The sequence below is a fragment of the Grampus griseus genome (genome assembly GCF_964374135.1).
Source record: "Grampus griseus genome assembly, chromosome: 3".
In the NCBI taxonomy this organism is placed as follows: domain Eukaryota; kingdom Metazoa; phylum Chordata; class Mammalia; order Artiodactyla; family Delphinidae; genus Grampus; species Grampus griseus.
Genome location: NC_139019.1, coordinates 114710112 through 114733295, shown reverse-complemented (window position 1 = coordinate 114733295; position 23184 = coordinate 114710112). Strand labels below are relative to the sequence as shown.

The 23184-nt window shown below is 38.8% G+C and overlaps 2 protein-coding genes across 2 annotated transcripts in view; both read left to right on the top strand.

Moving 5' to 3' along the window:
• The first annotated feature begins 5813 nt into the window (after positions 1-5813).
• On the top strand, positions 5814-8499 carry LOC309821037 (bromodomain-containing protein 8-like). Its single transcript, XM_082652112.1, has 4 exons — positions 5814-6112; positions 6211-6279; positions 7515-7692; positions 8262-8499. Exons 1-4 carry the CDS (start codon positions 6096-6098, stop codon positions 8310-8312), a joined length of 315 nt encoding a protein of 104 aa, XP_082508238.1. The 5' UTR covers positions 5814-6095; the 3' UTR covers positions 8313-8499.
• Positions 8500-9535: 1036 nt separating this feature from the next.
• NME5 (NME/NM23 family member 5) overlaps positions 9536-23184 on the top strand; it is a gene marked incomplete at both ends in the record, with an annotated part of 32621 nt that continues 18972 nt past the window's right edge. The window contains 3 exons of the mRNA XM_082652542.1: positions 9536-9664; positions 16135-16340; positions 17006-17106. Of these exons, the coding sequence (XP_082508668.1) occupies positions 9536-9664; positions 16135-16340; positions 17006-17106 (436 nt within the window). The remainder of the gene's footprint in view (positions 9665-16134; positions 16341-17005; positions 17107-23184) is intronic.

Below are 23184 nucleotides of genomic sequence, written 5' to 3'. Positions count from 1 at the left end.
ATAAGGAGACTAATGTAATTAGGAATCATATTAAAGAATAGTGAATTACAGGTACCAGGCTAAGGGGACAAAATAGAGCTTGATTTATGGAGGGCTTTGAGTGACAGATTGAGAAATTTGAGGTGATAGCTATTGTAAAGCATTGAATAGGGAGACTATTCAGAGCAGGTTGGATTAAGAATAGAGAAACTGACCAGGAGGCTATCACATTTATTCAGATGTAAAGGATGGGCATTAAGAAAAATTATTGTGGAAGAAAATTGGCAAGTGGACTTATTTACTGAATATAAGAGAAGAAAGAGTCAAAATAGGACTAAGAAAATAGTGTTGATGATCGGCATAAGGAATTTGGGGAGAAGCAATTATTGGGAGATGTTCAGAAAGAAAAGTGATTTTAGTTTTATAAGTGTTGAGTTGAAGGAGATGGTAGGGCACCTAAGGGAGTTGACCTTTGGGTACATGGAGAAATGAGACCAGAATGCATATAAAAAGTAAAGGTGGAGAGATTTGGAAGCCACCTTAATAAAGATCAAAGTTGGAACCTCAAAGTAGCTACATTTTTTTAAGGACATATTAAGGAAGCAGAGGCCCAAACAAGAACATAGAAGATGGATGTATTAAAGTAGTAAAAGGGAGAGGATGAAGGACTAAGAAAACCAGGAATGCAGTGTACTGAAAGCAAGGAAAGATATTTTTAAAACTTGATTTGCAGTTCTCTTTCTGAGAAGTGAGAGCTGGATATGACCAGAAGGATGCCACAGGTATCTTAGTATGCATTGAGGATTTAATGGTTGATAGGTTAAAAATGTCTGTATGCTGAGGAAAAGATCCCTTGTCCATCAAAATTGTTGCCTTGCAGTTGAGTTTAAGGGTGGTTTGGGATAGAGGCATTCATTTCAGCTAGCAGTGCTCCAGTTTTTTCTCTTTTAGAGTATGAGGAAATCTAACAGCAAATAATTATTGGGTGATAATTCTATTATACTGCTTGACATAGGGCTTTTTCTTTATTCCCAATGACGGATCACTTTTTCTCTTGATGTCTCCCTTCAGCTAGTTTTTACTCTTCCTAATGTTGAGTCGAAAAAAATTTCTGACCCCTTATCTTTCTACCAAAATTGGGAGATGGAAATGCCTTAGGAATACTGATTTGAGTGAATTTAATGCATTTTTTTCTGTGTATTTACAGATGAGGCATGAATGGGTTTGGTTGGATTCTGAACAAGACTATCCCAATGACTCTGAGTTGAGCAACGATTGCAGGTCACTCTTCAGCTCATGGGACTCCAGTTTGGATCTTGATTTGGGCAGCTGGAGGGAAACTGAGGAGCCAGGGGCTGAGGAACTAGAGGAAAGCAGCCCAGGGAGAGAACCTCGTGAGCTGCTTGTGGGGGACGGTGGCAGTGAGGAATCTCAGGAAGAGGCGGAGCAAGTCAGCCGCCAGAACCTCCTCCACTTTATCTCTGAGGTAATGGGGAGCCATTATTTCCAAAGGTGGGAAGAATCTCAACTTCCTAAGAGAATGTTTACCCATATATCTACCGCTCTCATTATTGTTTACTAAAATATAAGGTCCACATAGGCGGGAACTGAGTTCATTTCTGTGTCTCCAGCACTTGGTGCTGATACAAAACATGTGCCAAATATGTACTTTTTGACTGAATGTTCTAAGATCCCAGTCATTAGGAGCCTGATCAGAGGAAGTGGGATTTCTGTATATAGGCCTGTCTTTAGGAGTATCCTTGTAATTCATTCTTTCAGAGTCATGGGAGGTGACACTTGCCCAAACTCCCCTTGACGCTTATAATGTTAAGACTTCCAGGCAATATTTTGCAGTGTTCGTATTTCCCTAGTGAAGGGCTGAGGACCAGAAATAAAGAGTTGGACAGAGAGTTTATATTTATGTGGCAACTCTACATATTCAGTAGAACCTAGGTCAAGACCAGCAAGAATCTGGTCTTGCCAGTTGTTCACATATTGCCAATTCTATCTGCATTGTTTGTGGCAGACAAAGTTTTCAGCAGTTTTTTAGACAGTCGTTACCAGTTGATTTGAGTTGACACTTGAGGTGAAAAATTAGAACATAAGCTCCTTGAGGCAAGAATCATGTCTATCTTGTTTACTGTTAGATCCCAACCAATTAGCCCAGTACCTGTGTATATAAGATATTTGATAAATTTAAAATGACTGAATGAATCAATTAACCCTTACCATCTCAAACTTAGTCACAGTGGTAGTAGTGTTGTGATGTGGCATTATTGATATGTAGATGATGATTTCCACTGGTGTTCTTATACATCTAACAGTAAACTATGATTGCAGGTAGTCTATTTAATGGAGCCGTTGTGCATTAGCAAAAAAGAATCAGGTGAAGGCTGCTCCCCTTCATCTGGCATCAGACAACAAGAGGCGAGGGGAATTGAAGCTACTGAAGGAGAGGGGGAGCCCTGCAAAGAGCCTGAAGAGCTTTCAGCCAAGGTAGACCCCTTGGTAACTGAGAAGTCATTACTGGGAGAAAATGGAAGGCCAGAGGTGGCTCCACCTCCCTCAGATATTTGGGCACTTCAGGAACAACCCACAGCGAGTGCAGAGGTAAGTGAATAACTTAAACCAGCTGTCTGATCAGTCCTCTGACCAAAGAGGCAGGCAGAATGGTTAGAGAACATAGGCTAACTCCAGAGAGTTCAGTTACCTGGGTCTAAATCCTGGTTTTAGCATCAGTTAGCTGTGTAGGCTTAGGCAGGTTAGTGAACTTTTTTTTTTTTTTTTTGCGGTATGTGGGCCTCTCACTGTTGTGGCCTCTCCTGTTGTGGAGCACAGGCTCCAGACGTGCAGGCCCATCGGCCATGGCTCACGGGCCCAGCCGCTCCGCGGCTTGTGGGATCCTCATGGACCGGGGCATGAACCCGTGTCCCCTGCATCGGCAGGCGGACTCGCAACCACTGCGCCACCAGGGAAGCCCTAGTGAACATTTTAGAACCTCAGTTTTCTCTGCTGAAATGGAATAATAGTGCTCTACCTTACAGGTGTACTGTGAGTTTTAAATGAGATAATTCATGTGCAGCACTTAGCATAGTCCCTGGCTCATAGTAAGCAATCAGTAAAATTTAGAATACCGTTATCATTAATATCATCTGGCCAGCTAGACTAGTTAGCTCCAGGGCCACAAGTAATAATGACAGTTTTAAAAGAAAACAACATCTATCTATAATAGAGTATATTGCTTTTTCATTTTTTCTTGGGATACAGAGTCAGAGTTCTCTAAGAATTCTTTGTCTTAGGTCTAGTTAAGTCACCTTTCTCCAACTTATTCTATAGCTTTATATAACTGGCCTATTCTTACCTTAAGATCAGCCTTCATTTACCCCATGCAAGAAAAATTACCTTGATAGTAAATCTCTTTCTAAACTTTCCTTTGTTTCCTGGCATTCCCAGGGGGAGGTTCAGCAAGAATCCAAAGAGCAGGACCAGAGTGAAGGGTATGTGTCAGAGATGGAAGACCAGCATTCTTCAGGTGAGTGTGATGATAGCTTCAGCATCCAGGAGACTCCTCTGGTGGATATCCTTTTCAGCCATGCTACCTCCTCAAAGCTGTAAGTATAGACTTTTATCCCATGTTGTTAGGATTAATACTTTTACATCTGTTTACGCCTACTTGAATTTGTTGCCACGGGCATTGATTACTTTTGTAAATTGAAAAGTAGAGAATTAGAGCTCGAAAACACTAGTAATATAATTAAATATAATTTTACTGTATAAATAGCAGTCTATATGCTCTCATCTTATAAAACAAGACTGTTTTATCAACATTAAGAATCTCTTTCATAAGTAATCCTTCTCTCTGTATTTATTCAGGAAACGTTGCTGAGTCAGATTGTCACTCAAGTCTACTATTATACAAACTATACTTTTAAAAATACTAAAACATCTCCTACTAACTTGAAATTAAAAATTATTTTTAAGTTATTATCGCCCTTGTTCCTTTTTCACACATCTTGGGAAATTGTTTATATAATTATCTGATTTTAACATAAATAACTATGGGGCCAGAGGTCACATTTTAGAATCTTAATTTTTTTCAGTAAAGTGAATTTCTTTTTAAATCAGAAAAACAAAGTTATTTTTGTTATGTAACAAATAGTTCATTTTCTGGGCCTAGTTTTGTGTCTAAGTATTGAGAGAAGATAGTATGAACTGTTTTTTTTTCTTTGATGTATCCCAGATCCACCCACATTATCTGTGGGGAGGCAAACCAGTAATTATTTTAGCCTTCTTTTGTTTAAGGTATACAACTGAGCCATGCATATATATTTTTGTAAATAGCAGATTACAAATTTTTGTTACACAAATAGAATACAGCTAAAAACCTAGCTTGTTGAAGAATCGCTTCCTTTGCTTTTCTATAACTCCGTTTGTGAGTATGAGCAGATGGCATATGATGACTATCCCCAAAATGGGAAATCTTTAATAATCTGGGATGTTTTATCTCATGACATTTCAGCATCTTGAAACGCAAACACCACACTCTTATCTTAGAATTTAGGTTAAACATGAAATCTTTATTAGAAAGCAGTAGATATTAGTAATTGAGTCTGCTTGGCTAGATAGCTTAAGGGGAGATAGGCATTTGAGTTCTTGTGCTATCACTAGGGAACCTTAAAACTACTTTGAAAGATAGACATTCCCTAGGCCCCTCTTTTCTGGCTTCTTCCTTAGTCTGTACTGACTCTCAGGAGTAAAGTAGAACCTTTGGAGTACCAGTCCAAGTGCATATCCTTTCCACTCCCACACTTTCACTTGTAGTTGCTTGGCATGCATTTCCAAATAGATGGAAATAAAGGTAAGCAAGGGATTGTTTCTTAAAATATTGCAAAGGTGATTGATTATGAAGTTACAAAACCTATTGTAGTACCTTTCACGTAATGGAAACAATAAATACCTGTTCTGTGGCTATATGAACAAAATTGCATCAGTACCAAGGACCTATTGTTTATTCTGACTGACTGATCAGAGACAAAGGAAGAGGTTTGCTTTGGGCTTTAAGTCCCTTGTTCTTATAGGGTTCTGGGCTTAAGGAAAAATTGATTTTTGTGGTATGTAATTTAGATACAGGTGAGATAGTGCATCATGAAAATGAATAGTTATGTGGAGCTGTTCAAATTGGAGAATGATAAGGTATGAGTTGTGCTCAAATGGATGCACACAATGTGATACATAAAGCAAAATGAGGGTGTGAAACCTTAGGTGTGAAGAGAGCCTATTTAGAGAGAATAATGCAGTGTATAAAGTGTGAAGTGTAACATGATGTTTAACTTTGGGGTAAATAGAAAACTTGCCAACTGGGAAAATTATAAAATGAAATAAAACATTGAGCAGTTGCACCTCTAAAGAAAAACTAAATAAATTAGGCAGTTTAGCCCAGAGAAGGAAGGACCATGAGGAGAAATGGATTTTTCTTGGTATTTTAAAGATTACTATACAGAGGAGAGTGAAAAGGAAAAGTATTTAAATTGTATAGCATTCAGATGAAGTGTAAGAGAATTCCTTGGGATATGAAACCAAGTATTTTTTCCTCTGGAAGTATGGGAGAGATACTTCTTAATGTGGCATATTTCTGCATAAAAAAACAGGACCAGATTCATTTATCAAATACTTATTTGAGCACCTAGTATGTACCAGGAACTTGGGAGACATCAGTGAACAAAGACTACTTTTATAGACCAGTTCTTTAAAGTCACAGGTGCTAAAGGGCAAATCAACAAGATTCCAAAAGGCAAAGGCAGTTGCCTATTTTTAGTACACTTTACAAGAATTTAACCACTTCATTTGATAATACTGATCAGTAAGAGAATATTTATAGAGTCTGGGGTCCTTTATGAAAGCATGTTTTCATTCCTGTGGTGTTATTTCCTTCAGATGTTAACTAGGAGCACTATGTGTTGAGGAAACCTTATCAAGCATCTAGGGGGAACAGAATACCATTTGTGAAGTTACTGTTTGTTTTCTGCTCTGCTTTATCCTATAGGTCTGATCTAGGCCATAGTGACCCTGTTCAGGATCACTTGCTATTTAAGAAGACTCTCCTGCCAGTCTGGAAGATGATAGCCAGTCACAGGTAGGACTCCAAGCCACTCTTGGTATTCACAGCCACTCTTCTCATTTAGGGTGACTTTCCAGGGTTTCTTCATCCTCTCTGGGTTTGTCCCTTAACAGGTTCAGCAGTCTGTTTCTGAAGCCTGTGTCAGAAAGGCAGGCCCCAGGATACAAGGATGTGGTGAAAAGGTCAGTGGAAATGGGGTCAAGAAAGGTTGGTTGCTTTTATATCTGTCTTTTCATACTTTATTTCACATCTGTTAGATTATTTATTTCATTTACATTACTTAAGCTCAAGATATATTTTACAGCTGAACAAGTTTATAAAGTTATGGTAAGGTAAGCTCAGTCCTCATTTGAGAATATAGGGAACAAAAGGATAAAGAGGCTTTTATCAGTATTGACTTTTAAGTAGTATGATCCATTTATTATAATCTTACATTTGCCTTTGGTAGTTTTTGGCACTGTTATTTCAGAGCAAAACTTTAAAAGGAACACTGTATTCATTCAGGCAGTTATAGGTATGCTAAGGCAAAGATGGTAATCCAAATGGATGTTATAAACACTGGTTGATTGCAGTATTTTGGATTTTTATAGCATAGTTCATCTAAGATGCTGTCATAAACCAGTGTGTGTTAGTAGTGTATAAAAGATCAGAAAAGAACCTTTGGAGACAGACTCCTTAATTCTGTAGATGAGGAAACTAAGACTCAGAGGTGGTCATGACTTGTCTGTGATCAACAGTGAATAGCAGAGCTAGAACTAAACCCCAGAGTCTTACCTCCCAGTTCAGTCCTCTTTCTACGCTGCTGTGCCGCCTTTTATATACCCACTCTCTGTGTTGCATTATATAATATTTACCTTAATATTCACTTGATTCTCTTTTCATCTCCATGAAAGAAGAAAAAAAACCTCTGAGCTTTTGATGATACAGTAAAAACAGTTGATTAAATACGTAGTATATGACTACACATTGTAAACAATCGGTCAGTAACTACCCTGTGACAAACTGATCATTGGAGCTCTTTATAACTTTGATACCTCCAATTGTAAAGTGAAATGGCTGGGCCTGTGGGCTCTGGAGTCAGGCTGTTTCTGAATTGGAAACTAAGCTGTGTGACTTTGGGCAAGTACCTAACTTCTTTGATTTCAGGTTCCTCATTGGCAATTGTGACAATGGTACCTACCATATAGGTTTATTGAGAGGATCAAGTGAGTTCATATAGAAAGTATCTAGCATAGCACTTGGCTTATTGTAAGCAGTCGTATGTTAGCTGCTATTGCTATTTTATTATCTGATGGGGATTGTTATCTTTACTACTGTTTTCATTAAGAGCTGGTTAGTTCTTCAGGAGAGCATGTTAGGTCACCACATGTTCCACATGAAGGTTTGATTTCCTCTGGTTTCTCTTGGCCACCTGTAGACCCATGGACTTAACTAGCCTGAAAAGGAACCTGTCTAAGGGACGTATTCGCACCGTGGCTCAGTTCCAGAGGGACCTGATGCTGATGTTCCAGAATGCTGTGATGTACAATGACTCTGATCATCAGGTGTACCGTATGGCTGTGGAGATGCAGCGAGAAGTCTTGGAACAGATTCAGGTACTGTAGGTAGAGAGCTGCAAGAAAAAGGAATGTAGTTTCTGGAATCTGATTTTAGAAAGTCTGTGAGAATAAGGGTGGTGTTGAAGTGACCTTGCGTTCCCAGAGTTTATGTTCAGAGGTGATTCAAGGACCTGACGGACTGACATTGTACCTGCTGGTTTGGAAAACTCTGAGCCTCTGTGGGACCAGCTTTAATAGATAGTGAAATAAAATAGTCTAGGAAGGCAGGCAGCAGTGAAGAGCTCTTAAGAGACCTGGGGATAGATAAATAATGGGCGCATCTGCTTCCAGAGCCTCAAGTCAGAGGGCTGAACATGCAAACCAGAGGCTGGAGTCACTGTCCATTTTTTGGTTGCTGTACCTGTTGGTATTAATATATGTTCACATTGTCCCATCTATAGAAGGTAAGATATGGTAGCCAGAAGAAGACATTTGAGGGTTTCTTTTCTGGGTAGCTTCTTACTTTAAAGAAAAAAAGTGTAGTTGAATCTCTGCGGAGAAAGAAATAAAACTGCTTTCAAACCTCCATAAAGATTCATAGCTTGTTGTCTGCCTTGACCCTGTAGGTGCTGAGTATTTGGTTAGATGAAAGAAGAGTCTTAAATAGTCTGGAATGAGAACTAACGAGCCCCATGGATGATGGAAAACCTATTTTGCTAACTTGGAGCTGCTACCCTGAACTTTTCTGGAATTTGGATCTTTCATTGAGACTCTGACCTAGAGAAGATCCCAGTACTTGTTTACCATTTCTCTGTTTTCTTTTCCAATAAGAATAATGCCTTAACTTACAACCAAAGAATTAAAGGTGCCCGTGGACATAATACAAAGAAAACACAGAAAGCTGAGATTTGGGGTTATGCCATATGTATTGCCCATGTCTTTGTTTCATAGGCTTAATTTAGAGGTAAATAGATGAAACTTCTTTTACTGCTCTTTAAATAAATGTTATTTCACAAGTCAAAGATTGCCTTTTAATGTTTACAGAAGCTGGGAATAGAGGGGATAGCATTATCTGGTGAAATAAGGAAGGTATTTAACGTGGGTTTTCTTACATACACTGTCTGGGAGGGGCTGGGGTAGGACGAGGGAAAATGTGTATGATTTGTCTCATCATTTATAAAGTGGAGATAATTGAAGTGTCCTTCGAATGGCTAGGAGGATGAAGTAAGATAAATTATGAGGAAAATGTTAGAAAACGTCTATTGCTTTTAAGATGTGCAAGGGGAATAAAAATGCCTGTGGCTGGTTCCCTTTCTTGAGCTAGCCAAGGGCTGCCAAGCGCTCTGCTGGAATTGGGCCTCTGCAGCCACCGTCTCTAAGCTGGGTTTCCGGTCTCCTAGCAACAACATGTGGTGACTCTCCAGGAGCCCGGGCTGAGGTGAGTGCCCAGTTGAGGGTCGGATTCGGAAGGAATCTGGGGGTGCAGCCCACAGAGGGTCAGGGATTCTCCTTTCCAACCGGGCCTGACGCTAAGCTTCCCCGGGGGGCGGAGGGGGGGGGCGGGGTGGTGCGGGCCGGTGAGCGGCGCGGAGGGTTGCAGACCTAGTCTCCTCCTGGGTCCCAAGGGTCTAGGCTTTCGCCTTGCTCCTTGGTCTCTCCACCTCCATGAAAGTGCTTAGGAAAACCCACCGCAGGACTTAGAAGCAGAGTAGAAATCGTATTATTGAGACGCTTCTTGTTGAAAAAGGTATGACAGTTTCCAGCTTTATAAATTAATAAAATTAAGCACCTGATAATGCTCTTTAGTCACAATTACATTAAATTTGGGTTGGTGGGGGGTGCCTGTCATTACAGTTGATACCAGTCAAGAATCTCTTAAATTGTACACTGAAAAGCCAGAATGGAGCTATCAATGCCCCCACCTCAGATCTATGTAGAAAAGACTCTGGCCATTATCAAACCAGATATTGTTGACAAAGAGGAGGAGATACAAGATATTATTCTCAGATCTGGATTCACCATTGTTCAGGTAACTTCTGGGCAGGATCATCATGTTTTTTTTCTCTCTAGTGAATTAGGCTTTTCCTCCTTAGCTTTTAACTAAAATAGAATTTAAAATTCACTTAAGTAGAAGATATATTTGGAAACTCTTCTTAGGCATAGGGTTATATCCCTAAACTGTTATTTTAGATTACCTTATTTTTTAAAATTAATTTATTATTATTTATTTTTATTTTGGGCTGCATTGGGTCTTTGTTGCTGCACACGGGCTTTCTCTAGTTGCAGTGAGCAGGGGCTACTCTTCGTCGCAGTGCGTGGGCTTCTCATTGCGGTGGCTCCTCTTGTTGCGGAGCACAGGCTCTGGGCACGCAGGCTTCAGTAGTTGTGGCTTGTGGGCTCTAGAGCACAGGCTCAGTAGTTGTGGCGCACGGGCCTAGTTGCTCCGCGGCATGTGGGATCTTCCCCGACCAGGGCTCGAACCTGTGACCCCTGCCTTGGCAGGCGGATTCTTAACCACTGCGCCACCAGGGAAGTCCAAGATTACCTTTGATTTTACCTTTTAAAAATGTTTATGTAAATGTGTCAGCCCATTTAGATCCTTAGTATTTAGCATGAAATTTAGGTTTATTCTTATAAGTATAAAAGCTATATGTGATAATATTACAAAAGTTTTTTCACATTTCAAAAGGATATAAAATGAGAAGTAAAATTTCTTTTTCTTCCATCTCTCCTCTCCCAGCTCAAGTCCTAAACTCCAGAGAGAGGCAACCACTTAACACTTTCCTGTTCTTCCAGGATTTTTTTTATGCATTTACAAACATTTTTCCCCCATAAAGTAGGACAGTCCCCTTCCCTTGACCCCCTTTACAGAGTCCCTCAGATAGCATTCCAGATCATTACATGTGAATCTATCTCATTCTTCCTAACTTCTGTGTAATACTCTTCTGTACAGATGAGCCACAGTCTATTTACTTGGTCTTCTCTTGACTGTTCGGTGTTTTTACGCGCAGGCTCAGCGGCCGTGGCTCACGGGCCCAGCCGATCCGTGGCATGTGGGATCTTCCCAGACTGGGGCACGAACCCGGGTCCCCTGCATCGGCAGGCGGACTCTCAAACACTGCGCCACCAGGGAAGCCCCTGTTGGGTGTTTTTTTGGTTGGTTTTTTTTTTTCCAGTTATTTACAAACTTTTAATGTTTTAAGCCTTATACTTGTTCTGCAGTTGATAGTTTTGAAAATGAATATAGAGTGTTGTTAAACATTATCAAATTTAAAAAAACTTAAATAGAATGGAATTTTTTTTAAACATCTTTATTGGAGTATAATTGCTTTACAATGGTGTGTTAGTGTCTGCTTTATAACAAAGTGAATCAGCTATACATATACATATATCCCCATATCTCCTCCCTCTTGCGTCTTTCTCCCATCCTCCCTATCCCACCCCTCTAGGTCACAGAGCACTGAGCTGATCTCCCTGTGCTATGCAGCTGCTTCCCACTAGCTATCTGTTTTACATTTGGTAGTGTATATATGTCCATGCCACTCTCTCACTTCGACCCAACTTACCCTTTCCCCTCCCCATGTCCTCAAGTCCATTCTCTATGTCTGCGTCTTTAAAATGGAATATTTTTAATCTTCCTTTTTTCTCTACCATCCTTATTTGAAATTTCAGTTTTTTATTCTCTAATAAATATACAGTGTCATATTGCCTATTGAATCTTTTAGAAAATAGAAAAAGGAGAAAACTCAGGCTTCCCTGGTGGCGCAGTGGTTAAGAATCCACCTGCCAATGCAGGGGACATGGGTTTGAGCCCTGGTCCGGGAAGATCCCACGTGCTGCGGAGCCACTAAACCCATGCGACACAACTACTGAGCCTGCACTCTAGAGCCCGCGAGCCCCAACTACTGAGCCCACGAGCCACAACTACTGAAGTCCGTGTGCCTAGAGCCTGTGCTCCGCAACAAGAGAAGCCACCGCAGTGAGAAGCCCATGCACTGCAACGAAGCATAGCCCCCACTTGCCGCAGCTAGAGAAAGCCCATGTGCAGCAATGAAGACCCAACACAGACATAAATAAATAAATAAATTTACTTAAAAAAAAATAAAGTCTAGGTACCGTAAAGGAAAAGATTGATAAAAGTATAAATATAGGGGCTTCCCTGGTGGCGCAGTGGTTGAGAGTCCGCCTGCTGATGCAGGGGACATGGGTTCGTGCCCCGGTCCGGGGAGATCCCACATGCCGTGGAGCGGCTGGGTCCGTGAGCCATGGCCGCTGAGGCTGTGCGTCCGGAACCTGTGCTCCGCAACGGGAGAGGCCACAACAGTGAGAGGCCCGCGTACCGCAAAAAAAAAAAAAAAGTATAAATATAAAAAACTTGCACATGGCCAAATAAACATAATAAGCAAAGTCAAAACACAAATGACAAGACTTGGGAAGAAGATTTGTAATTCATATCACAAAGGCTAATCTCCCTAGTATATAAAAAGCTGCTAGAACAGGATAAAAATTCAGTTGAAAATGGGCAGTACATGTGGATGGTCACAGAAAAAGAAAAACAAATGCTTCTGAAACATAGGAAAAGATGCTCAATCTCTAAGCAGAAATAAAGCAAATTAAAATGACACTGAGATACCATCTGGCAAGAATATAAAAGTAAATGACATAACCCCTATGGAAGGGGATCTGGCAGTTATCTATCAGTATTACAGATGCATATACCCTTAAACCCAGCAGTACTCTTCTGGGAATCTCTCCTATAACCCATGTATTAATATGAAGTGACCTATATCTAGGTTATTTTTTGCAGCATTATTTATTTACAGGCAAAAGATCGAAAACAACCCAGCATTAGAAGATTGGTTAAATTGACCCTGGCGAGCCACCAAATTGAATACTATGCAACTAATTATAAACCCCTCTGTGTCCTTTTATGGAAAAAAGCAAGATGCAGAACAATGTGTAGCTACTTTCTATGATAGAGAAAAAGTAATATACATGTTTGCCGGTATTTGCAAAATGAAACTAGGAGATAAATAACCATTAAAAAATGGTTGCATATTGAGGGCGAGGAAGAACAGGCTGGGTTAGGACAGGGATGGGAATGAGATTTTTCATATAAACCTTTTTATATTGCTTTGAATTTTTTAGCCCTGTAAGTATATTACTCATTAATTTGAGAAAGAAACAAAGTATACAAATAATATAAAGTTTCCAATTTGTCTTTTAAATCATATTTTGAAAAGAATGAGTGAAAAACTTAATAATTAAGGAGTTAATGATAACTATAAATTAAAACAGTGTTAGAAAAAAAAACTTAGTGTAAATGCTAATATTTAACACTTTCCCTAGTCAGCAAGAAGTTTCAAACCAAAGAACGCCTTGGTATATTGTATGCTTCTTTTTTGTTTTAATTGTGATAAAATATACACAACATAAAATTTACCTTTTTAACCATTTTTAAGCGTACATTTCAGGGGAATTAAGTACCTTCACACTGTTGTGCAGCCATCACCACTATCCATCTCTAGAACTTTTTCGTCATCTCAAACTGAAACTCTGTACCCATTAAACACTAACTACCTGTTCAGCCCTCTCCTTACCCCTGGTAACTACTATTCTACTTTCTGTCTCTATGACTTTGCTATTCCAGGTGTCTCATGTCAGTGGAATCATTTGTCCTTTGTACTGTATGCTTTAAAAGTAGGCTCTATTATAGGTGGGAGTTCCTTGAACTTGAGGCTTTCTTGTTCCATCTAGGAAAAAACTCCTAAAATATGATGTATTCTTTCAGTAGGTGGCAGCCTTTCCTGTGTTACAAACTAATAACTCCTCTTTGTGAAAATATTTGTTGTTGATTTCTATTCATTTTTTGGCCGCAGCTGCGGGATCTTAGTTCTCCTACCAGGGATTGAACCCATGCCCTTGGCAGTGAAAGCACAGACTCCTAACCACTGGACTGCCAGGGAATTCCCTCTTTGTGAAAATATTAATCTAAATTTCAAAAAAGTTTATCTGATCTAATTTTAAAGCAACTGATGGAATCACTGATTCAGTATCAACTTTAGTTTAAGATGAGCCCTTAATTTTTAAAATTACGCTGCATTAGCTAGCATACCTGCAGAATATAGCTTCCCTTGCTTGTTAAGGGGTATAATGGCAGATAAGGGCTTACAGTGCAGGAAAAAAAAAACTCAAATCAATATGCATAAGAATCACAAATACTGGCATATCTTAATTTTAAATAATAGAATCAAGGATTATACTAAATCAGGCACTGTTATAACTTCTCAAATTTCTTCTATTTCTTGACTGTATGAATTTTAATATGAGAATAGATGTCAGCACCTTTTTTTTTTTTTTTTTTTTACAGTACTGTAACTGATCCTTGACTAGTGAGAATGTTATGTTTGTCCAGTAGAGCCTGTTCATAGCATTGCTGACTTACCTAGTAAGCATCTCTACAAGATTCTTGCTCTGGGCAGTTTAGATCCCTCTCTACAAACCAAGCAATTTTATCAAGTTTCTGAAACTTGAAGACACATGATAGTTTTGGAAGGAACTTTAAGAGGTAGGTCACTTGGTAAAATTCACACTGTACTCTCAGGAAAATCTAACCCATTTTATTTTATTTAGTTAGTTAAATAAATTTATTTATTTATTTATTTTTGGCTGCATTGGGCCTTCATTGCTGCGCTTGGGCTATTCTTTAGTTGCGGCGAGCGGGGGCTACTCTTTGTTGCAGTACACGGGCTTCTCATTGCAGTGGCTTCTCGTTGCGGAGCATGGGCTCTAGGCATGTGGGCTTCAGTAGTTGTGGCACACAGTCTCAGTAGTTGTGGCTCACGGGCTCTAGAGCGCAGGCTCAGTAGTTGTGGCGCACGGGCTTCGTTGCTCTGTGGCATGTGGGATCTTCCCAGACCAGGGCTCGAACCCATGTCTCCTGCATCGGCAGGCAGATTCTTAACCACTGCGCCACCAGGGAAGCCCTCTAACCCATTTTAGAAAGATAGATATCTGCCTTAATCTTGGAGATTTTTAGCCTTCCCCTAGTAATTTATCTCCATGTCTCATCATCCTTACTCCAGCAAGTTTTCCTTGATGTCTACTTTGAATCCCTGTATTCTATTTTGAGCCCTTTCCCTCCTGATCCACCTTTAGTGAATTTGATAAACAGTAGTAATGGAGTTATTTTTTTTAAAATGTACTCAAGGGACCTCCCTGGTGGCGCAGTGGTTAAGAACCCGCCTGCCGATGCAGGGGACACGGGTTCGAGCCCTGGTCTGGGAAGATCCCACATGCCACGGAGCAACTAAGCCCGTGCACCACAACTACTGAGCCTGCACTCTAGAGCCCGCGAGCCACAACTACTGAGCCCACCTGCCACAGCTCCTGAAGCCCATGTGCCTAGAGCCTGTGCTTCTCAACAAGAGAAGCCACTGCAATGAGAAGCCCGTGCGTGGCGACAAAGAGTAACCCCCTCTTGCCACAACTAGAGAAAAGCCCCTGTGCAGCAACGAAGACCGAACGCAGCCAAAAATAAATAAATAAATGAGATATACTCAAATAGTTGCTCTTAGGGAAAATGTGATGCTTTCTAATTGGAAGAATGACTGACTCAGCTTCTGTGGTTTTTAAAATTTAATAATTAATTCATATAGTTTCTCATTTGTGAACAAAATTAACATTTATTTGTCCCAAACATTTCATATTCTTTCAAATTAACAAACTTAATGCTAACTAATCATTCTTAAGATCATAGTGAATCAACATATTTATGGCAGAACCAGAATAAAGAATATACAACTTTCATGTTCAAGTGAAAAACTTGTTTACTGCATCATTATACTGCGTACTATTTCTAAATATGTAGGAAAATATGTAGGAAAATTTCACAATGAATAGGAAAATATCACAAATAGATAGGGAAAGATGAATTTGGAATATTCTAAAGTCCAATTTTGTTACTTTTTTTTTTTTTTTTGCGGTACGCGGGTCTCTCACTGTTGTGGCCTCTCCCGTTGCGGAGCACAGGCTCCGGACGCGCAGGCTCAGCAGCCATGGCTCATGAGCCCAGCCACTCCGCGGCATGTGGGCTCTTCCCAGACTGGGGCACGAACCCGTGTCCCCTGCATCGGCAGGCGGACTCTCCACCACTGCGCCACCAGGGAAGCCCCTCAATTTTGTTGCTTTATACAAAGTACGTATTAACAGAATATTGATGATTGGCGTGTTTTTACTTTAAGAAGGAGATATGATGAATTTGTCATTAACATACCATATGTTGAAAGAGGCTGCCCAACAGGAATAGTTTTTCTTAAGTAGGTTAAATAATTCTTATTTACAGCCTACATTTAACTTTCTTATCTTGCCCTTCGTTCATAATACAAAAATAAATCTCAAATTTGTGGTCAGATTGGTACTAATTTCAAGTTATTAATGACTGAATGAGGTATTATTGAACTGTCAATAATGCTTTTGTTGATTTTGTTTCTCTTTTAGAGAAGAAAACTGCGTCTCAGCCCTGAGCACTGTAGTAACTTTTATGTGGAACAGTATGGGAAAATGTTTTTCCCCAATTTAACAGCTTACATGAGTTCTGGACCACTTGTTGCCATGATATTAGCTAGATTTAAAGCCATCTCTTACTGGAAAGAACTCTTGGGACCAAGTAATAGCTTAGTAGCTAAGGAGACACACCCAGACAGGTAACTTTCCTGGGGGAGAAATGGAATCCAACTATGAAAATGAAAAAAAAAATCTGATTTCATTGTAATAGGAATTTCCTTTAATTTGAAAGTTTTCCTAAATAACCTGATTTTTTTTGGTGGTGGTGGAGGGCTGGGTGGGGGAGGTCCATTTTGTGTTTTAACTACTTAAATCTGTATTTTAATATCAAATACCACAAAAGGTCTCAGAGAATTTTGATTTATGGTTGACTAGCCTTATTTTTCTCTCATCCTTGAATTAAACTGCCACTGGTGTAGGATTTTTCTTGGGAAAATTGGTATGGTATTTTATAGAATATTGGTAACGCAGGACCAGAAACTCAGATTTTCAGCATTATCATTAATGTCTGGAAACCAGAGGGCATTGAGTTCTTGCACTTTGAAAATGCATTGCTTTTTCAGTTGTCACAAAACAACACCTCTTTTTCACCCAGGTAACTCTTATTTTTCCAGTGTATCCCTCCCACAGATTTAAATATACTTGACCCTCATGTAGATAGATTTATGCTTAAATTCAAAATAGATTAAGACCTCCATATGTGAGAAGTGGCGATGCTTCTGTAAAATTCCTAAATAGAATGCATATGTAAAAAGTAAAGAAAGCATGTCAGATTGGATGGTCATCATCTCTAACTTGCTTTTAGTCTAAGGGCAATTTATGGCACAGATGAGCTAAGGAATGCACTTCATGGAAGTAATGATTTTGCTGCAGCAGAAAGAGAAATGCGATTCATGTTTCCTGCAGGTGAGTTACAGATGAGTAATTAGTTGCATCTACTTGTTTGCTTTCTCTTTTATTTTGGAGATGAAGCTGGGAAGGAAGATAACAGGGTTTTTCTCCAGTATATTCTGTCATATTGTCAAATTGTAGTTACTTAACTTGAAGCCAAGAGTAGAAAACATTTTTCTCAGAACTAAATTGTGACCTCTAGGGAATATTTTGAGAAGAGTTTACTTTTTTTTCTTTCTTTTCTCTTGGGTTTTTCTTCTTCTGTGTTGTAATTCCTTTTAGTTATCCCTAAATGCATCAGTCAAATTTGTTACACTTGAAAAAGAATCTTCTTTGGAAATTATGACTGATTTGCCATTTTCTCTAACAGTTTACTGTTTGTCTAACAAACTCATGGTTTTATGAAATTAATAGTTCTCAGGCCCTCTTTTTGTTTCCAACCTGTTATGAAAGTTATAAACCTTTTATAAGTGGGTATAATAAGGAGCAGCACTGAGGTTTTTAGTTTATTTTCAGTAATATTTTTAGAGCAGAAAGGAGTTTTGGTGATTTTCATTATAAAGAAAAGTCTAAGCATTGGGCAATTTTGAATTTTTTTTGGTTTTTTTTTTTTTCTCTAAGTAATTTAGACCTGTTCCTCAGTATTTTCTGCTGAAGATTTATTCAAAGAAAATTGAAAATTGTCTTGGAGATTTAAAAGTTCAGATTTTTGAACAAAAACTGTTTTAAAGATATCTGTACACAAAAAGGATTTGCCTACTACATACTTTATTTCTGTGACAGAAGTTTCTGTCGTATGCATCCCATTAAGATATTTTTTTCGTTGGAACTGTTCATTGTGGAATATTTACACAAAAGTAGATAGCATGGTATAATAAACTCCTAATGAACCCATCACCCAGCTTCAACAATTTTGGTCAGTCTTTTTTTTCTCTAATTGAAGTATAGTTGGTTTAGTTCAGTATTATTTCATCTATAACCCCTGCTCCTACTTTTCCTGCTTCCATATTATTTTGGAGCACATCTTAAACATGAGATGTCTTTTTAATGTGGTAGATCTTTAGATTTAGTCCTACTAGTGAATTAGACTTTTCCTCCTTAGCTTTTAACTAAAATAGAGTTAAAAGCTTATTTATCTTAAGTAGAAGATATTTTTGGAAGCACTTCTTACTCATAGGGTTATATCTCTAAACTGTTATTTTAGATTGATTTTACCCATTAATTAATCCTCTAGATACAGTTAGACATTTGAGAAGCAGCAGTTGTAGGATAAAGATAAATGATTTATTACCTACTACCTTGCAGATCTCTTGCTATGAGAATGTGAAGTTCTTGAGAGAAAGTTCTCAGAGTTGATGATATGAGCTCCTTCTTGCTTAGCAGTCAGTCAGGAACTATATGCAAAACCCTATATGATGAGGAGTCACTAAAGCAAGTTACAAAGATATTCTAAAACATATTCCTAATCCTTGAAAAAGCTAGTGCTCTTCCCTTCCCTTTTAATAGGGATGGCTGATTCAAAGCTTTGCTATATTCCATTCATTCAACAAATTTATTGAGTTAACTACTGTGTGCCAGAAATACAAAGATGAATAAGATGTCTCTGCTCTTTTCAAGAAGACTCTATTTTAAAAGTCTATAAAAATAAATATACAATGCAGTATATAAATTATGCCATGAAAAAGCTTTTAAAAGTACATTGAAAGTTTATCTATGTAAGAAACATGAAAACCCTTTTTAGTTTCTCATTAATTCATCCAGCCCTATTGTCGAAAATCAGTTGGCCATAAATGTAAGAATCTAATTCTAGATTCTCAGTTCTGCTTCGTTGATCTTTATTGTCTATCCTTATGTCAGTACCATACAGTCTTAATTATTGTGGTTTCATAATAGGTTTTGAAATCAGGTTAGTGGAAGTCCTCCAACTTCCAAATAATAAGTGGTCAGAGACAGATAATAAATGGTCAGCAAAAACAGAAACAAACAATCCAAAAATGAAGTTAAGGAAACAGTTTTATTCACAGTAGCATCAAAAATAAGATATTTAATAATAAATTTAACAAAAGAAGTGAAATTCTTGTGCACTGAAAAGCACAAAATGTTGCTGAGAGAAATTCAAGAATATCTAAATAAATAGACATCACTTGTTCCTGGAAGAGTCAATATTGTCAAGATGGCAGTTCTCTCCAAATTGATAAATTTAATACAATCCCTATAAAAGTCTATGAATGCTTTTATGTAGAAATTGACAAGCTGATTCTAAAATTTATATGGAATTGCAAAGGACCTAGAAGAGCTGAAACAATTCTGAAAACAAAGAACAAAGTTGGAGGACCTCCACTAACCTGATTTCAAAACCTATTATGAAACCACAATAATTAAGGCAGTATGGTCCTGACATAAGGGTAGACATAAAGATCAATGAAGCAGAAATGAGAATCTAGAATTAGATTCTTACATTTATGTACAATTGATGTTCGACAAAAGTATGTAGAAAATTTGATGGAGAGAGGGTGGGCTCTTCAACGAATGGTGCAGAGACAACTGGATATCCGCATGCAAAAACAAACAAAACAACTTAGACCCTTGGATCACACCACACACAAAATTTAACTCAACATGGATCATCAACCTAAACGTAAGAGCTAAAAACATCTAGAAGAAAATATAAAAAATCTTCATTACCTTGAGTTGGACAAAGCTCTTAAATATGACATCAAAAGTATGATCTATAAAGGAAAATATTGATAAATGGGACTACATTAAAATTCAAAGCTTTTCTTCTTTAAAAGCCATCATTAAGAGTATGAAAAGGGGACTTCCCTAGTGGCACAGTGGTTAAGAATCCACCTGACAATGCAGGGGACACGGGTTCTATCCCTGGTCCAGGAAGATCCCACATGCCATGGAGCAACTAACCCCGTGCACCACAACTACTGAACCTGCACGCTATAGCCCGTGAGCCACAAATACTGAGCCCATGTGAAGCCCACATGCCTAGAGCCCGTGCTCTGCAACAACAGAAGCCACTGCAATGAGAAGCATGTGCACCGCAGTGAAGAGTAGCACCCCGCTCGCCACAACTAAAGAAAACCCACACGCGGCAACGAAGACCCAATGCAGCCAAAAATAAATAAATAAATAAATAAATATATTTAAAAAGTATGAAAAGATAACGACAGACTGGGAGAAAATATTTGCAAATGATATATCAGGTAAAGCACTTGTATCCAGAATATATAAAGAACGTTTACAATTCAATACTAAGACAAACAACTGAATTAAAAACTGGGCAAAAGAATTGAATAGGCATTTCACAAAAGAAGATGAATGGCTAATAAGCACATGAAAAAGTGCTCAACATAATCATCGGGGAAATGCAAATGAAACAATGAGATACCACCTGCATACCCACTAGAATGCTATAATCAATGGCAAGGGTATAGAGATACTGGCATTCTCCATACATTATTGTAAAATGGTACAGCCACTTTGGGAAACAGTTTGGTGATTTCTTAAAATGTTAACACATCCACGTGACATGTAACTCCACTACCAGTTCTACTCCTGGCAGCATGTACCCACACAAGAAAAATGAAAACGTAACTCTACTTAAACACATGTGAATATTCATGGTGGCATTATTTAATACAGCACCAAACTGGAAACAATCCAACTGTTCACCAATGGATAAACAGCATTTAGTATAGCCATACAGCCATACAATGGAATACTACTCAACAATTAAAAGGAACAGACTCCTGATACATGCTACAACATGGGTGAACCTCAAAACATTATGCAAAGTAGAAGAATCCAGGCACAAAAGACCATATATTATATGATCTATTTATCGGAAATGTCCAGAAAAGATGTTTTTAGAAAGAGAAAGAAGCTTCGTGGTTGCCAAGGGCTGGGGGTGGGAGTGGTAGTGGTGAATTGCAAATGAATACAAGGAAACCTTTTTGCGATGATGGAAGTTTTCTAAAACTGGACTGCGGTGAGGATCACACAATTATAAGTTTATTAAATAAGTTGTATAGGGACTTCCCCGGTGGTGTAGTGGTTGGGAGTCCGCCTGCCAATGCAGGGGACACGGGTTCGTGCCCCGGTCCAAGAGGATCCCACATGCTGTGCAGCGGCTGGGCCCATGAGCCGTGGTCGCTGGGCGTGTGCATCCGGAGCCTGTGCTCCGCGACGGGAGAGGCCACAGCAGTGAGAGGCTCGCGTACCGCAAAAAAAATAAATAAAATAAGTTGTATACTTCAGTGGAAGAATTTCATGATAAGGGAATTATACCTCAATAAAACTTTAAAAAAATAAAATTATAAAAAATAGATGAGGTTTCTGCTCCCATGGAGTTTATAGTTTAGTGTTCAAAAGATAGCCACTAAACAATAATTACCTATATAATTGCATAGTTATTATCTAAGAGTTGCATAGTTACTGTGTGGTAAGTACTATACGGCAATTAGAGGGTATCATGAGAGACTGGTAACAAGGCAGGCCCGACTGAGGAGTGACATTTTAGTTGAGATCCAAAGGATAAATAGTGGTTAACCAGACAAAAGGGAAGAACATTCTAGGAGAAGAACAGCAAGTGCTCAAGTGATGAGCAGGAAAGAATATGGTACATGGCACATATATAAACTGAAAGATTTGGAGGAAGAGACACTAAGATGAGGTTGAAGAGGTAAATAGAGGACACATAGTGTAGTCAGTGGGCCAACGTATGGAATTCTGTCTTGAATATAAGTGCAGTAAGGAATCAATGAAGCGAGAAGCAAGAAGAACTACAGTCCTGCAGCCTGTGGAACAAAAACCACATTCACAGAAAGAAAAGATGAAAAGGCAGAGGGCTATGTACCAGATAAAGAAACAAGATAACACCCCAGAAAAGCAACTAAATGAAGTGGAGTTAGGCAACCTTCCAGAAAAAGAATTCAGAATAATAATAGTGAAGATGATCCAGGACCTCGGAAAAAGAATGGAGGCAAAGATCAAGAAGGCACAAGAAATGTTTAACAAAGACCTAGAAGAATTAAAGTACAAACAAACACAGATAAACAATACAATAACTGAAATGAAAACTACACTAGAAGGAATCAATAGCAGAATAACTGAGGCAGAAGAACGGATAAGTGACCTGGAAGAATGGTGGAATTCACTGCTGCGCAACAGAAGAAAGAAGAAAGAATGAAAAGAAATGAAGACAGCCTAAGAGACTTCTGGGACAACATTAAACACAACAACATTCGCATTATAGGGGTCCCAGAAGGGGAAGAGAGAGAGAAGGGACCCGAGAAAATATTTGAAGAGATTATAGTCAAAAACTTCCCTAACACGGGAAAGGAAATAGCCACCCAAGTCCAGGAACCACAGAGAGTCCCATACAGGATAAACCCAAGGAGAAACACGCAGAGACACGTAGTAATCAAATTGGCAAAAATTAAAGACAATGAAAAATTATTGAAAGCAGCAAGGGAAAAACGACAAGTAACATACAAGGGAACTCCCATAAGGTTAAGGTGATTTCTCAGCAGAAACCCTACAAGCCAGAATGGAGTGGCATGATATACTTAAAGTGATGAAAGGGAAGAACCTACAACCAAGATTACTCTACCTGGCAAGGATCTCATTCATATTCTATGGAGAAATCAAAAGCTTTACAGACAAGCAAAAGCTAAGAGGATTCAGCATCACCAAACCAGCTCTACAACAAATGCTAAAGGAACTTCTCTAAGTGGGAAACCCAAGAGAAGAAAAGGACCTACAAAAACAAACCCAAAACAATTAAGAAAACGGTAATAGGAACATACATATCGATAATTACCTTAAACGTGAATGGATTAAACGCTCCAACCAAAAGATACAGGCTTGCTGAATGGATACAAAAACAAGACCCATATATATGCTGTCTACAAGATACCCACTTCAGACCTAGGGGCACATACAGACTGAAAGTGAGGGGATGGTAAAAGATATTCCATGCAAATGGAAATCAAAAGAAAGCTGGAGTAGCAATACTCATATCAGATAAAATAGACTTTAAAATAAAGAATGTTACAAGAGACAAGGAAGGACGCTATATAA